The 15,650-nt window shown below is 36.0% G+C and overlaps 1 protein-coding gene across 5 annotated transcripts in view; it reads left to right on the top strand.

Annotated features, from left to right (window-relative positions):
• The window catches only part of LOC121854949, a 45,485-nt gene extending 30,122 nt beyond the window's left edge, over window positions 1-15,363 (top strand). For 3 of the 5 annotated variants that reach the window (XM_042349755.1, XM_042349756.1, XM_042349757.1), the window contains exons 6-10: window positions 1,401-1,619; window positions 1,823-1,941; window positions 6,018-6,236; window positions 7,692-7,790; window positions 14,212-15,363. In XM_042349755.1, coding sequence (XP_042205689.1) covers window positions 1,401-1,619; window positions 1,823-1,941; window positions 6,018-6,236; window positions 7,692-7,790; window positions 14,212-14,290 — 735 coding nt within the window. In that variant the 3' untranslated portion in view covers window positions 14,291-15,363. Of the gene's footprint in view, window positions 1-1,400; window positions 1,620-1,822; window positions 1,942-6,017; window positions 6,237-7,691; window positions 7,791-7,962; window positions 7,980-13,027; window positions 13,087-14,211 lie in introns of all 5 variants that reach the window. The other 2 variants (XM_042349759.1, XM_042349758.1) reach the window with 2 other exon arrangements.
• The last annotated feature ends 287 nt before the right edge of the window (window positions 15,364-15,650 follow it).

The following is a 15,650-nucleotide window of genomic DNA, read 5'->3' as shown; positions in this document are numbered from 1 at the left end:
GGGCCGCCGTGGGTTGAATTAACTGCATAAAGTGAGGGTTCACTTTATATATACATATATATATATATATATATATATATATATATATATATATATATATATATATATATATATATATATATATATATATATATATATATATATATATATATATATATATATATATATATATAATCCCAACAAATACTGTATCAGGGAGTCTTTGTTTTCTAAATCCCTTTCATGGTTTCTCTTCCCCACTTTGTTCTCTAATCTCTGGCTTTCTTGAGAACTGATCCATGGCAGTTGTTGTCGAGGGATTGATCTCTCTCTCTTTCTCTACCAATAGCGGTGTCCCACAGGGTTCTGTTCTTTCACCTACTCTCTTCCTTCTTTTAATCAATGATTTACTTCACACTACAACTAATTGTATCCATTCTTATGCTGATGATTCTACTCTTCTTCACATTTTCCCCTTCCTCCTAACCCAAACCAAATCTGTTTCTAAAGCTGATATCATTACATCTATCAATGCGGATCTGTGCGGCATCTCCGAATGGAGGTTGAGACTTGGTTAAATTCAACAGGAATAAAACTCGGTATTTACCAACTACACTTTACAAATTAGATGATCTCCCACCAATCACATTTTCAGGATGCCATCATTATGCGAAATTCTAAAATAGATATGCTTGGCCTCGCCATTTCCTCTAATATGTCATGGATGCCACACATTCTCAACATTGCTAAAGCTGCCTCCCGAAAGCTGGGAATGCTGTACAGATGCCGTAGCTACTTCAGTCCTGAGCAGTTGCTTCAAGTATATAAGGGATTCATTGTCCTAACTTGGAGTACTGCTCTCATATCTGGGGTGGCTCTTTTTCTGTCCAACTGTTAGATAGGGTGGAATCAAAGGAATTTTGTCTTATTAACTCTCTTCTTTGAGTTGACAATCTTTCTTCCCTTTCTCTTTGCTGCAATGTTGTTCCACTCTCTCTTTTACAGGTTCTTTAACGGGTAATCTTCGGTGGATCTGGCATCCTGTGTACCGCTGGCAAGACCGTGTGGCTCGTAACACACATCGTGCCCACCATTTCTCTGTGGATGTCGGTCACACTAGAATAACCCGTTACAGTACATCCTTTTTTCCTCACACAGCCATACTGTGGAATGCTTTGCCTTCTTCTGTGTTTCCACACTCAATCTGTCTCGCTTTAGAAAGCTGGTTTCCCGGCATCTTCGTGGTGTAGATTAATATTACCTTTTCCTTTTCTATTTGTAATTTCTTTTTATTCTTAATTTTTCGCCCTCTAGACCCCGATATGGGTCGATGACCTGTGCCCGGGTGGGCTATTCCCCGTAAAAAAAAAAAAAAAGCTACACTACACTAAGGGATTTTGAGAACTTTTTGTTGTCTACAGGATGAAGACTTTGATATATCAGCGTTTGAGAGCTCTGAACCTGCAAACATGAAGTACAACATGGGGCTGCACTTTGAGCCTATACCACCCCCACCTTCTCAGTTGATACCAGAGATGTCTGCTGTTGAAGAATCAACAGAAGAGAGACACTGGAGGAGTGTTGTGATTGCTGGTGTGTGGCGGAGAATTGACATGAAAGTCATCGCTCCTTACCGTAAGGTTAGCACTTGATGCTAGGCAGATGTTTATTACTCTACGATCTAGTGGATTTCTTTAACTGCATTTGGAATACCACTGATACTGTATCTCCTTTTATGGGGAAAAGTCTTTGATTTCTGAAAGAACTGGTTTTAATGCAGTACAGTACAGTATTTTAATAAAACTTATTTTGGAATAACATTTTGATGTTTTTACCATCACAGTGTGTGAGTCATGGGGGCTACTTGGGAGAAAATAAGAATGCTGTGATTGTCATCTGTGCCTGCCAGCTGCCTGATCGCTCACGTCGCGACTACAACTACGTCATGGACAACTTGTTTTTGTTAGTATTATGTCTCTTGAAAATGGGTGTTGGTATTACACTGCTAGGTCACTTGCCTTTCACCACTGTAGTTGTGGGTTCAATACCTACAGTACTGTAGGTCTGATATGAGAAGGGTGTTATCCAGTGTGACCCTCGCTGACAAACATGGCAGGTTTTCTCTGGGTAGCTACTACACATTGCTCCTGTACTGTACTAGCAGTAGACAACTAGGAAACTGATGAGTGGTGGAAATGATAAAAACAGAGTAACTTTAGAGCTACTACTTTATGTCCCACTCTGTAGTCTGTATGTGTTCTTATTTACAACAGTTTGGTTAATTTAGATAAAACAAATAACTGACTAGACTAAAGAAATAGCCATCTGATGCTCTAAGCTTGAATATGAGTAATTACTGTTTTTGGTCTAAGATGATCACTTAGCTGCTCTATCACCGTCACCACTTGATCTTAGGTATGGGCACCTTGGCTACCAATTCCCTCAGTATTGGTCTGTGATTAAAGTCTCGTTTGGAAAGTTAAAGACTTTCACACAATGAGAATGTATGGTTGTGCTGTGTTTGGCTAAGATGAATGTAAACAAACATATTCAGTGACCATTGTGATGTGCAACACCAAAGTTGTTGAGCCTCATTGGCTCCCATCCTGCTGCTGACTTCACATCAGATTGTAGAAAAGGAGTCTACAAGTGCTTTAGCCTGACTGGCTGCTCAGTCAATAACAAAGGATGACTGGCCTGACTCATAATAGTTCACTCACAATATTTGCTCTTTAAATGAATACAAGTTTTTAAATTCAATTCTTGTTAGTAGCTTGTTGAATTTATTTATTTTGCTTTGATTTTTGCTGTCTAAAACGGGTGTCAAACTCATTTGCTACGGTGGGCCAGATTTAATATGAGTTCACATTATGCGGGCCATGTGACATAATTATAAGCAGTTTGCGGTCGCCCCTTCAGGGAGTAGTGCGGCAAAATAAGGGAGGTGGATACGGTACAGGAACAGGTCTAGAGGTGCTGGCACCTAAGGGCGAGTGTGAATCTCTCTCTCTCTCTCTCTCTCTCTCTCAAAAAAAGAAAAATCCCTGCTAATGCTGTGTGTTGTATACCATATAGTTACCTTGATTAGTCTTATTGCCTGGTACTGCTGCTCCCTGATACTTGGCACCTCTTGCTATAGACCAATGCATCTAAGTTGGGAACTACAGCTCCTCCCTGACTTACGACTGGGTTAGGAACCCAAATCCAGGTCGTAAGTCGAAAATGCTTAAATAATACGTAGAAAATCTAAAATGGGTCTCTTTTTCTTCTCGGCACCACAAAACTCTCACTTTTAAGCTTGCCAGCCATTTTAAAGTGAATTACAAACGAAATTTTTTTCTGTGTATTGACATTGGGACTCGAAAATACGTAATTTGACAAAATTTTGGTACGACTGAGGCAGATTGTAAATGCGGATGGCCGTAAGTCGGGGAGGAGCTGTAATAACTGAGCTGCAGCAATCTTCAGTATTGAATTCAGGTGTGCATCAGTAAGTTGAAAATGAAGCAGAGATTTGTTAAATGTTCATTACAGTAAAGAACTGTTCAGAAACATATGTACTTCCAAACATGGACATAATGTTTGAGGCAAAACGCTTAAATCCTGGGATAATTTGGTCCCACATATTGATAAAATGTGCCAACATCGACACTGGAAAACTTGTTCCTCAAAACAACATCACTGGAGCTCAAATAATTCTAACTGAAGATGTTCTGGTATCTCATTAACACTGACAGAATTGGTTCTGTAAAATGGAAACATATTTCTCAGGGTATTTAAAGTTGGCAAATCATATTCTTGGAAATCTTGATGCAGTACTTTTTTGTGTTGGTATCAACATGAAGCTCAGGTGTGCCTTGTAGGGACTTAAGGTCGGAAAGTGTGAAAGCTTACTTTGCAAGTTGCCTTTTAAAAAGCTGCCGTTTCAACTCAAAGGCACGAATGCAGTCCTAAAACTGTTACCAATTTATTGCGTCCTTGCATCATTGCTTTGTGTTCGGGGTAATTTAAGTGCTCTGTAATGTCCATCATGAAAGCTAGATCTTGAACAGTCATTATCTTTCAATCACGCACATCCTTTTCTTTGTTCCATAAACATCTGTAGTTTACTACGTAATTCATTAAATCGCTTCAGTACGACTCCCCGACTTAATCAGCGAACATCAGTGTGATATGGCAGTCTGTGTGTGTTCTCATTTTCCTCCAAAAAGTATTTGAACTGTCTGTGGTTCAGACCTCGTGCTCGTATAAAGTTCACCGTCTTCATAACGACATCCATGACATTATCCATCTCTAATGTTTTACTACACAACACTTCTCTATGTATAATGCAATGCAAATTATGAAATTAATGGTTTGGGTTCACAGTTACTAGTTTTTCCTTTAAGTTTGTTGCCAGGCCAGCTTTTCTACCCACCATTTGTGGTGCTTCATCTGTAGCCAGACTCACAGTTTGTACCCAGTCAACACCTAATTTATCAAGTGCCCCTACCAAACTCGCAAAGATATCATCACCTGTTGTTGATCTTTTTATTGGTACCAGTTCCACAACTCTTCTGTTAACTGCATATTTTCATCCACACCACATATAAAAACTGCAAGTTGTGCTACATCAGTTATATCAGAACTTTTATCAATTGCAACAGAATGCAGTAAAGGACATAACTTTGTCTTTGAATTGACTGTTACATAATATATTCTAGTAATTCATTAATTCTCTGCAACTGTATTGAGAGGCTAATGTTTACAAATGCTTGACGTTTTTCTGTGCAAATATCTTCTGAAGCCATCAATATACTGTTCCCTTCATAAAAAGGCTTCGATGACACTGCTAACTGCAGCATCAATGACTTGATGAACACTCATAAATACTGACTGCTGCTTGTTCAATGACTGCTCTAACTCTTTAACTTTGTCTTCATGTAACTTGCCACTCTATTTATTATACTTGGGAGCGTGGTTAGTGTCATAATGTCTTCAAATGTTGTCATCTTTGGCAACAGCTATCTGTTGCTAACAAATTAAATATGTCCTTTATCCATTCATTTCAACAATAAAGTACAAGAGTTTCCACTTTTCCTGTACCACCCAACGCTCGTCATTAATTGTTCTTTTCTTTGATAACACGATTATGGGCTCAAAGGTAAAAACAATGGACACAGCTTCTGATATTATTTTGCAACACTCCAACTGCCTTGAGCGACTATACAGGAATAGTACTGTGTGACTGTCCAAGCGAGAGCCCGCCTCATCGGAGCTATCACGTCTAATACCGGTGCTCAGCCAGTGGTCGACCCATCTCACAACTCATACAGTGGCATGCTTAGAACCACAATTAACCATTAAAACTATCTCTAATTGCTCTTTTATTTTAGCAAATGCCAGGCGATTTTATTCAGCTGAGGGAAACCCCCACTAGTCAAAGGGGTAACAATGCATTAGCAGGCCGTTGCTCTTGCACCAGATACGTACTGGACTGAGATTCACAAAACGTCTGCCATTGAACAGACTCAATAGAATAGATAGTCAATAGACTAAAAGAGTATTATTCGATACAAATACAGTACTGTAATCTTAAATTTTTACTTCAAGTGCTAATGTTTTAGGCTCTTAGCTGTTCAAGGTGCAGCCAGTGGGCCACACGTAAGAGGGTGTCGGACCACATGTTTGACACCCTGGTCTAAAATGCTGATAAAAAACTCCAAGTTTGTTGTATTAAAATATAATTTGTGTAAAGTACTGTTATTAATCTAAAGTTTGATACATGGAACTAACTGTTATGTTTAGAAAATACTGTATAGTCATAAGTAGGTACTATATCTCAAATTTATTCTACTGTACAGTACAGGGTATACCAAATGGTACACTACAGTACAGTATATAAGGTAGTTTTTAATTTTGTAAATCACAGGAATGAGAAAGTTTTGGTTAGACAATTATATTTTGTCACGGGACATGTATAAGGGGATTGTTAGGTAATTTGTGTACAGTACATATTGATGAGTAACATCTTTAAACTCATTTGTGTCTCATTTCAGGTATGTGTTGTCCACTTTAGAACAGTTGGTTGCTGATGACTATGTTCTGGTGTACCTGGCTGGAGGCACCCCAAGATCTAGCATGCCCAGTTTCCACTGGCTCAAACGAGCTTATCAAATGATTGATCGCAAGCTTCGCAAGAATTTAAAAGCTCTTCATGTTGTGCACCCAACCTTTTGGGTTCGAGCTGTGGTGGCATTTTCTAGACCATTTATTAGGTTAGTTGTTGTATTGTATTGTATTGTACTGTATTGTGTGTCCTCTTTGGGCTGTGTTTGTGGAGAAGGAAAGAGTCCTGATGAACATATTTAGTTGACCCATTTTCTTAGAAAAGAGTAATTTAGTGTCATATAAGATCCAATGGTTTTCAGATGTAAGATATTGATTGTCCATTCCATATCACAATCCTGAGCAACCAATTGTGGATGAAGTTAATAGGCCTGATGCAAATTTTTAACTGACCCTTCAGCAGGTAATCTTTTGTAGGGGCTCCCCTCTGAGCTGAATAAAATTGTGAAGGGGTTAACAGGCATTTTGCTGTTACTCATGGAAGAGGTTCTCAATATCTAATACATAGCTTCTGGTGTTAAGATCTCTCTCTATAATGACTTCTTTACAATGCAACAAGTTGAGGGAGGCTTTGGGGGAGCCATTATCAGTAGCAAAAAGACATATTTGAGACTAAGGACCATAGGACAAATATTTTCACACAAGAAGCTCCAAGTGAGCTCTGGCACATGGAATGTTCTCATGATGTGTTGAGCTGAAAAGGTGAAAAGCACATTGCACACCCATGTACTGTACACTGTAGCTGGGCATAAACAAATTTTTGATAGGAAAAGTAAACCATACAAGTTTGCTTCTAGTTTATACATGGGGATGACCCTCACATACCCAGAGAGAAAAATGTGGTAAGTGTAGCTTACACTCACAAATATTAATTAATTTATTAAAAGTAAAACGGAGGCTTACCTCTTCCACCCTATCCCATGACTTCACCTTTGTCATAACAGTACTCCGATACTTAGCTTATTGTAGGAAGGGTTCAAGTTTATTGAAGTTCTATGAAGACTGCAACCAGCTGTTCTTTGAAGCAATTAGGTACTTAAGGTAGAACATATAAGTAAAACCCAATAGCTTAAATTTTGTAGAACGTGTACTTTTTCTCGGTCTCTCTGGGTGTATGTACAGCTCTGACCGTCTTCCACCAGTACAAAGCGTAGGAAACAATCCCCGTTTAACATGTCATACCAAACTATCTTATTAGTTTGATGTAAACTCGTTTAATTCAGTGTTAATTCTTATTAATTGTTAAAATACTTTGGTAATTGATTATTAGTATATTTATATAAACCAATTTACCAGATTTAGAGTAAATGACAACACTAGCCAACTGGTCTCAACCCAGTGATGGCCTCTTATGTTCATCAGACTAATTATTTATAATAGTAATAAACCCTCACCACTATATAGAATTTTATGCACATGAATAATGGATTATACAAATTATTGCAAGAAATCCATGATTTACCCCTGACGAGCCTATTTAATGTTAAATAAACACAAAACCACTACGCGAACATGCATTAAGTGTTTTATCTGAATCGATCATTTGTTTATAAGATTGAGAATTTTTGTGTTTTATTTTATTTATTTATGTATTTTTTTTACAGCACCAAGTTTTACCGCAAGGTAACGTTTGTGAATAACTTGACGGAACTTGCACAGATGGTACCATTAGATCAGTTAAACATTCCGGATGCAGTTAAGCAGTGAGTACAGTACAGTATTGTTTATCTTTGTTTTATTCAATGCTTCTCTAGTCCTGGCTTGTTTGTGCTAAGAATGAGTTACAGATAAATAATACTCACCAATGTACAGCACTGTACTTTGTAAATTAAACTTATACTTTGGTTGAAAATTTTTTACATTTATTATTTCAAGCTTCTTCATCCAGGAAGGTAAAGTTTATTTCAATATTTTTTAAGTATTCTTTCTTTATGCTTCAACCTAACCTACTTCATTTATCTCCTTTTCTGTACAAAGATTCTTTTAGGTTTTGTTTCATTTTAATTTTTTTTTGGTAAGTTTTAAAATGTTCTGCTTTTATGAATTAATGTACAATACAGTCGGCCCTTAACATACGCGGGTTTAGCATACACGGATTTGCAAATACGCGGATTGCCCCACTGGAGGAATATTTTGTACATTGAAGTAATTGAAGTACATTACAATCTCGCGCCATTCAACTTGCGCGCGGCACCTCACACGGGACACCGCCCGCTCCCGCAACCTCACACACACACACACACACACACACACACACACACGCATAGCTCTCCCTCACTCAGTCAGTCTCGCTGTAACCACGCTTGTGTTGACATCAGCATTGTAGTTGCAAAAATGTTACATTTCCGTGAATGTATTATATCAAGCACAGTATGAATAGAATATCACTAATATAACAGTATTTTAACCGAAAACTATTAAAAAAACGAGTAACATATCTTGAACATCGGAAGGTTAGGTAAAGTCTTTTGTTTTCATGTAGTTTATTCTAATTTACATTGAAATGCATTACTTTTCAACAATACTTCTATTTATTTCTGAGAATATGGAAATGTAATATTTTTGCTGAAATGACGTATGTATTACAGTGGAAAGTGGGTTAAAATTGTGACGAAAGCAATGACTTTTTCTTTCTTTCGTTCAAAAGATGTTACCGTAATCGCTTCTCAAATGGTTTTCAGTTGTGGGATTATGAGGTTAATGATAGGATAGAATGTTATTGTAATACAGTACAACAGTTTTTTAACTGAAAACCATTCGAAAAGCGATTACGGTAAAATCTTTTGAACAACAAAAGAAAGCAAAAGTCATTGTTTTCGTCATGATTTTATCCCACTTTCCACTGTAATATGTACATCATTTCAGCCAAAATCTTACATTTCCATATTTATTTCTGAGAACATATTCATTCGTCACAGTTAAGATAAAATATACTTGTGATATAATATTTTAATGAAAATACGGTATCGTAGTTTTCTTTTGTTTCAAATTTAATTAACAAAGAGTGATGTTTCAAATGTAATGAACAAAAATTTATGTACAGTATCTATAAATACACTTTAAAAAATGAATAGCCTACCTATACTGAAATTTTGAACAAAATCCATTTTTTGGCCGAAAATGACAAAAATTGTAAGTCTATAGCCTTAATGGATTTTTGGCCAAAAATACTTTTTCTCTCTGAACTAAAATTTAATGTGCCTAACTATTTAAGTACATCCAGAATAATACACAAGCACCAAGAAATGACCTCGAAAACCCATAAGTGGCGAGTAATTAGCATTGCAAAAGTAATTAAAATATTCTAAAAATCATTTGAACATTTTCTAAAAGCCATTTGAACAAGTTATAATCAAGATATCAAATTTTGGTTAACAGATCCTTAAGCAGCACATTCAGGAGTACCTATACTGAAATTTTGAACAAAATCAATTTTTTGGCCGAAATGACGAAAATTGTAAGTCTATAGCCTTAAAGGATTTTTGACCAAAAATACGTTTTCTCTCTGAACTAAAATTTAATGTGCCTAACTATTTAAGTACATCCAGAATAATACACAAGCACCAAGAAATGACCTCGAAAACCCATAAGTGGCGAGTAATTAGCATTGCAAAAGTAATTAAAATATTCTAAAAATCATTTGAACATTTTCTAAAAGCCATTTGAACAAGTTATAATCAAGATATCAAATTTTGGTTAACAGATCCTTAAGCAGCACATTCAGGAGTACCTATACTGAAATTTTGAACAAAATCCATTTTTTGGCCGAAAATGACAAAAATTGTAAGTCCTATAGCCTTAACGGATTTTTGGCCAAAAATCTTTTTCTCTCTGAACTAAAATTTAATGTGCCTAACTATTTAAGTACATCCAGAATAATACACAAGCACCAAGAAATGACCTCGAAAACCCATAAATGGCGAGTAATTAGCATTGCAAAAAGTAATTAAAATATTCTAAAAATCATTTGAACATTTTCTAAAAGCCATTTGAACAAGTTATAATCAAGATATCAAATTTTGGTTAACAGATCCTTAAGCAGCACATTCAGGAGTACCCTATACTGAAATTTTGAACAAATCCATTTTTTGGCGAAAATGACAAAAATTGTAAGTCTAGCCTTAACGGGATTTTTATTTCCTCTCTCTGAACTAAAATTTAATGTGCCTAACTATTTAAGTACATCCAGAATAATACACAAGCACCAAGAAATGACCTCGAAAACCCATAAGTGGCGAGTAATTAGCATTGCAAAAGTAATTAAAATATTCTAAAAATCATTTGAACATTTTCTAAAAGCCATTTGAACAAGTTATAATCAAGATATCAAATTTTGGTTAACAGATCCTTAAGCAGCACATTCAGGAGTACCTATACTGAAATTTTGAACAAAATCCATTTTTTGGCCGAAAATGACAAAAATTGTAAGTCTTATGCCTTAAAGGATTTTTGGCCAAAAATACTTTTCTCTCTGAACTAAAATTTAATGTGCCTAACTATTTAAGTACATCCAGAATAATACACAAGCACCAAGAAATGACCTCGAAAACCCATAAGTGGCGAGTAATTAGCATTGCAAAAGTAATTAAAATATTCTAAAAATCATTTGAACATTTTCTAAAAGCCATTTGAACAAGTTATAATCAAGATATCAAATTTTGGTTAACAGATCCTTAAGCAGCACATTCAGGAGTACCTATACTGAAATTTTTTGAACAAAATCCATTTTTTGGCCGAAATGACAAAAATTGTAAGTCTATAGCCTTAAAGGATTTTTGGCCAAAAATACTTTTTCTCTCTGAACTAAAATTTAATGTGCCTAACTATTTAAGTACATCCAGAATAAAACACAAGCACCAAGAATGACCTCGAAAACCCATAAGTGGGAGTAATTAGCATTGCAAAAGTAATTAAAATATTCTAAAAATCATTTGAACATTTTCTAAAAGCCATTTGAACAAGTTATAATCAAGATATTAAATTTTGGTTAACAGATCCTTAAGCAGCACCTTCAGGAGTACCTATACTGAAATTTTGAACAAAATCCATTTTTTGGCCGAAATGACGAAAATTGTAAGTCTATAGCCTTAAAGGATTTTTGGCCAAAAATACGTTTTCTCTCTGAACTAAAATTTAATGTGCCTAACTATTTAAGTACATCCAGAATAATACACAAGCACCAAGAAATGACCTCGAAAACCCATAAGTGGCGAGTAATTAGCATTGCAAAAGTAATTAAAATATTCTAAAAATCATTTGAACATTTTCTAAAAGCCATTTGAACAAGTTATAATCAAGATATCAAATTTTGGTTAACAGATCCTTAAGCAGCACATTCAGGAGTAGCCTACTTTCTTTTACATCGAACTGTGTATACCATACCATGCATTTGGCTACTTTGGGCTTGCTATGATGACGCAAGAGATCTGCCCTGGCAACTGTACCGACACTCACAGCTGTTGGTGTGTCGTTTCCATTGTTTACTGGTAGTTACTGGTAAATATTTTTCAACCTAACGAAACTATTACCAGTTTAAAGGTCGACCCCCAATTTCTTGCCAAATAATTTGGTCTTAAAAACTCGAACTACACACAGGTATATACGGTAAATAAGGACACCTGGGGGGCCAGGTTTGTTTTGGTGGGGGGGAACAATAGTACACGGATTTTTAATATTCACGGGTATCTCTGTTACCTAACCCCCGCGTATGTTAAGGGCCGACTGTAGTGTAGTTTTGGACAAGTGTTTTATTGAATGTACAGTACAGTGCTCTTCCCAAGTATGTGGATTTTAGCCGTGCAGAACCCAACTACTTGCATCAATGCCCTGCAACCCAAATACCAGAGCACGGGGTCCAGACTCCCAAGTACGTGGGCGTAAATTTCCGTGCGGCACGGGAGAGAGAGAGAGAGAGAGATAGAGAGAGAGAGAGAGAGAGAGAGAGAGAGATTAGCCGAGTGGTCACTACCAACCAATAAGAGACGAGGATGTCACTTCCTGGCTGTGACGTCACCAACGACGTGGACGGCAGTCCCAGTCCTCAAGGCACTTCAGTGGTTTGCCTTTTCCTGTATTTTTTAGGTGTTATTGGTTGTTACAGTTGCCATGGCTACCCTACCTACTGCTGTTGGGACTCCAGCATCTGCCCAGCCAGGCAGAAGAGTGAGGTCAATGACCCTGGCATGCAAGGAGGAGATAATAGACTGGCTTGACAATGGCAAGAAAGTGTTTTTACTTCATATTCAAGGGCTTATTTCTGTGTTATTATTCACCTTGTATAACTAAAGTACACGTATTTAACTAAGGGTAACTTTCATATGTGCAGAAAAAGTGCTTTGAAAGACCAGTTTTGGGTTCATGGTGTTTATCTGGAGGGGTCCCAGAACCATTCGTTTATAGTACCCAAGTACACAGTTCCCAAGTACGCTCTGCTCCATTGGCACCAATTACCCGCGTACTTGAAGGGAGCACTGTACGGTAGTTCTAACTTTGATGAAACAGTACAGTGGTTAAGTGTTGTAGATAACTGGGGTTGTAGTTAAATTACAGTTTAGATACTCTACTGTAGTTTTCATTATATATTCTTGAAATACAGTACAGTATATACAGTATTAAACAGTTGTCATGTAAATGATTGTCTTGTGACTAACAAATTATTTTTAAATTCTGTGATTCTCAACCTTTATTGAGTTCCTTATCAGTGTCAAACCATTGTTTTGTTTATGAACTTAAATTATTGTCAGTTTGTTAAAATAGTATAGGGTAAACTAAAATTAGATTTGTGAATTCAAACAATTTACAATATCACACTAGTTTAATGTGTGGTAATTGAGTGAAAAATAGTGAGTGAGCAGATTGTAGATTGTGTAAGGAACATTAAAGTTAAGGTTTAGAGTCACAGGTGTAGATGTTGTCCACTAACACCTGTCTTGTGCCTCAGCCACAATGGAAATAGGAGAACCATCTTAGCTTTGCTGGGCCTTACTTCTAAACAACCAGGTACAGTAATGCATTAATCTTACCCACTTATTATTGTTGTTTCCACTACACAAACCTCATTTTCTAAATAGAAAGTAAACTATTATCCATTTTATTTATCAAGATGCTGTACAGTACAGTACTCATCTCTGACAACAAAACCTATGACATGATAACATCCAGCTCTGTGCTTATAAGACTTGACATGATAATATCCAGCTCTGTGCTTATAAGACTTGTGACATGATAATATCCAGCTCTGTGCTTATAAGACTTGTGACATGATAATATCCAGCTCTGTGCTTAAAAGACTTGTGATGTGATAATATCCAGCTCTGTGCTTAAAAGAATTGTGACATGATAGTATATTGTATATATGTGTGTGTGTGCACATAGACACACACATAAAACACATACAAACAAATAATAATTGGAAAATGCTCTTGCAAATAATCAGAAGCAAAACAAAATGTTTTAAAAATATTAGGGTCTACCCTCGTCAACTTCGTGTTTTGTTATAACCTTAATAACAAAGCACGGAGTTGACTTAAGGGTAGACTCAAATTTGTAAAAATTTTTTTTGTCTTATTTCCGATTATTTGTGAGAGGATTTTTCACATTATTGTATTATTTTTTTGTATGTGTTTTGTGTATGTGTCTACACACATACAATACAGGTAAAAGATATAATTGTCTTAAGGGCAAACACATAAAAGGAATACAATAAAGCCTCAAAAAACGACGGTAATGTGTCCTCCAATATTTCAGTGTGAGGTGAATCATCGGATCATGAATCATTAATTACCATTAAAATAAAGCAATAATAATGAGATGTGTTCCCAAGTGTGACCTTTTCATAACTTGTGTGTGGTTTTTTAGGGAGGGTGAGGGAGTAGGAGGGTGGGAGGCTTGGTGGGGGAGTAGGGAGGGTGGGGGGGCTTGGTGAGTGGTATATACAGTAAAACGTTTCATAAAAGCTTGGCACTAAATATGGAAGGTTTATTGAAATGCATGCCTGTAGGAATTCATTAGATTATTGACTTGCCATGTTGTCACTCAATGCAGTGCAGTATTTGTGCTGGTGACTACCTTGTACGTGCTTTATTAATTATGTTTATCACAATGCTCATTACGGTTATATTTCAGGGCAGACTTTGAGCTAATGATCAGAGAGAAGAAGAAGAACCTTGGCAAAAGAAGAGCTTATTCTCAAACAGCAAGATGAACACTTTCATAAATTTAAAGAATAATATAATTTTTTGAAGACCATGATGTTTGCTAGCTGGGCTCTTGGAGAAAATTGTCACTCTCAGCCAGTTTGAGATAGAATATTTGTTGTACTGTACATTTAATTATATTATGCCAGAAAATCTGAGGTTATTCCAAAGAGTTTAGTAATATACTTTTCTGAATTTTGTTAATTTCATGAATATTTTATTGCATTAAAAGAGAAGTGACATTTTAGCAAGATGAGTGGAGGTAAAGCGCTAGTAAGGTTGTGGCCACGTAAAGTGATCCCTTAACTTAACATAAGCCTTCAGACTGTGCTTTCAGATATATATTGTATATAGTAATCAGTGTACAGTTTAATAAACAAGATTACATAGAAGGCGCACTGGAGACTATTTGTCGCAGCATTCTTTAGTTGTACAGTATACCCCTGTAGTGTAAATTAATGTGATGTTCTTGTGATAATTGTATCTTAAGTGGAAAATGATGGAAGTTAATAACCTTTTTGGGTGTTGGTTGTCATCTGTTAGTGGTTTGCTCAGAAGAGAGAAGTGATCCAAACACTGGAAAAAATGTATTGCAGTTTGTCAAGGGAACATTTGAGGAAATGAAATTAGTGGACATTTTCTACAGTGAAAGCTTTTTCACAGTGCAGTTCACATTTTTATTTAGCTTCCCAAGTTTTTGTTGAAATGTAATACATAATAATTTTACTTGCCAATTAATGTCATTTACATTCTTTGTCCCAGGAAGGACACTTTTTTTGTGACATGACATAACTTGGAAAGCTTTATTTTCATTTAACTAATATATGCTTACATTCTCCTGAAAGTGAACAGATATCATGCTGATTCATTTAGCTTCCAACCTGTTCATTTTCAATTCCTGAATGGTAGAATTATTTAACAATGATTTTGTTGAAGATGGTGTTCTGAAGTGTGTGATGGATTTAATTTCTTGGCAATTTTGTGCATTGCTTTGTTTTAAATTGCTGTGCATTTAAAAAATGTATTTATTTTGTTTAATATAAGATGAGCAAAAGTGTTGACCAATGAACGTGGTACCAAATTTTCTTTTAATTCCAGACTTGTTCCTTTTGCAGTGTTTAACAAGAAGTGATCACTGAGGTAGTTGATACAGTACAGTACTTGATAACATGTTCAGATTCAAGTAGTGTGTGTACAGTAATGAGTCTCGTTTTTACACTCATAAAATTTAATACATTGTTTAATAATAATAAAAAAAACTTAAATATGCAGTAACAAAACATGTAATTTATATCTGTAATTGATATAAAATCTTGCTATAAAGGCCTACCCAAGAGTGCCCATATAAAATCCCTGTAATGATGGTCA

This window comes from Homarus americanus, unplaced genomic scaffold (assembly GCF_018991925.1).
Source record: "Homarus americanus isolate GMGI-L3 unplaced genomic scaffold, GMGI_Hamer_2.0 scaffold23110, whole genome shotgun sequence".
Classification (NCBI taxonomy): domain Eukaryota; kingdom Metazoa; phylum Arthropoda; class Malacostraca; order Decapoda; family Nephropidae; genus Homarus; species Homarus americanus.
The sequence above is the reverse complement of the archived record's forward strand: the minus strand, read 5'-3'. Positions and strand labels throughout refer to the sequence as shown.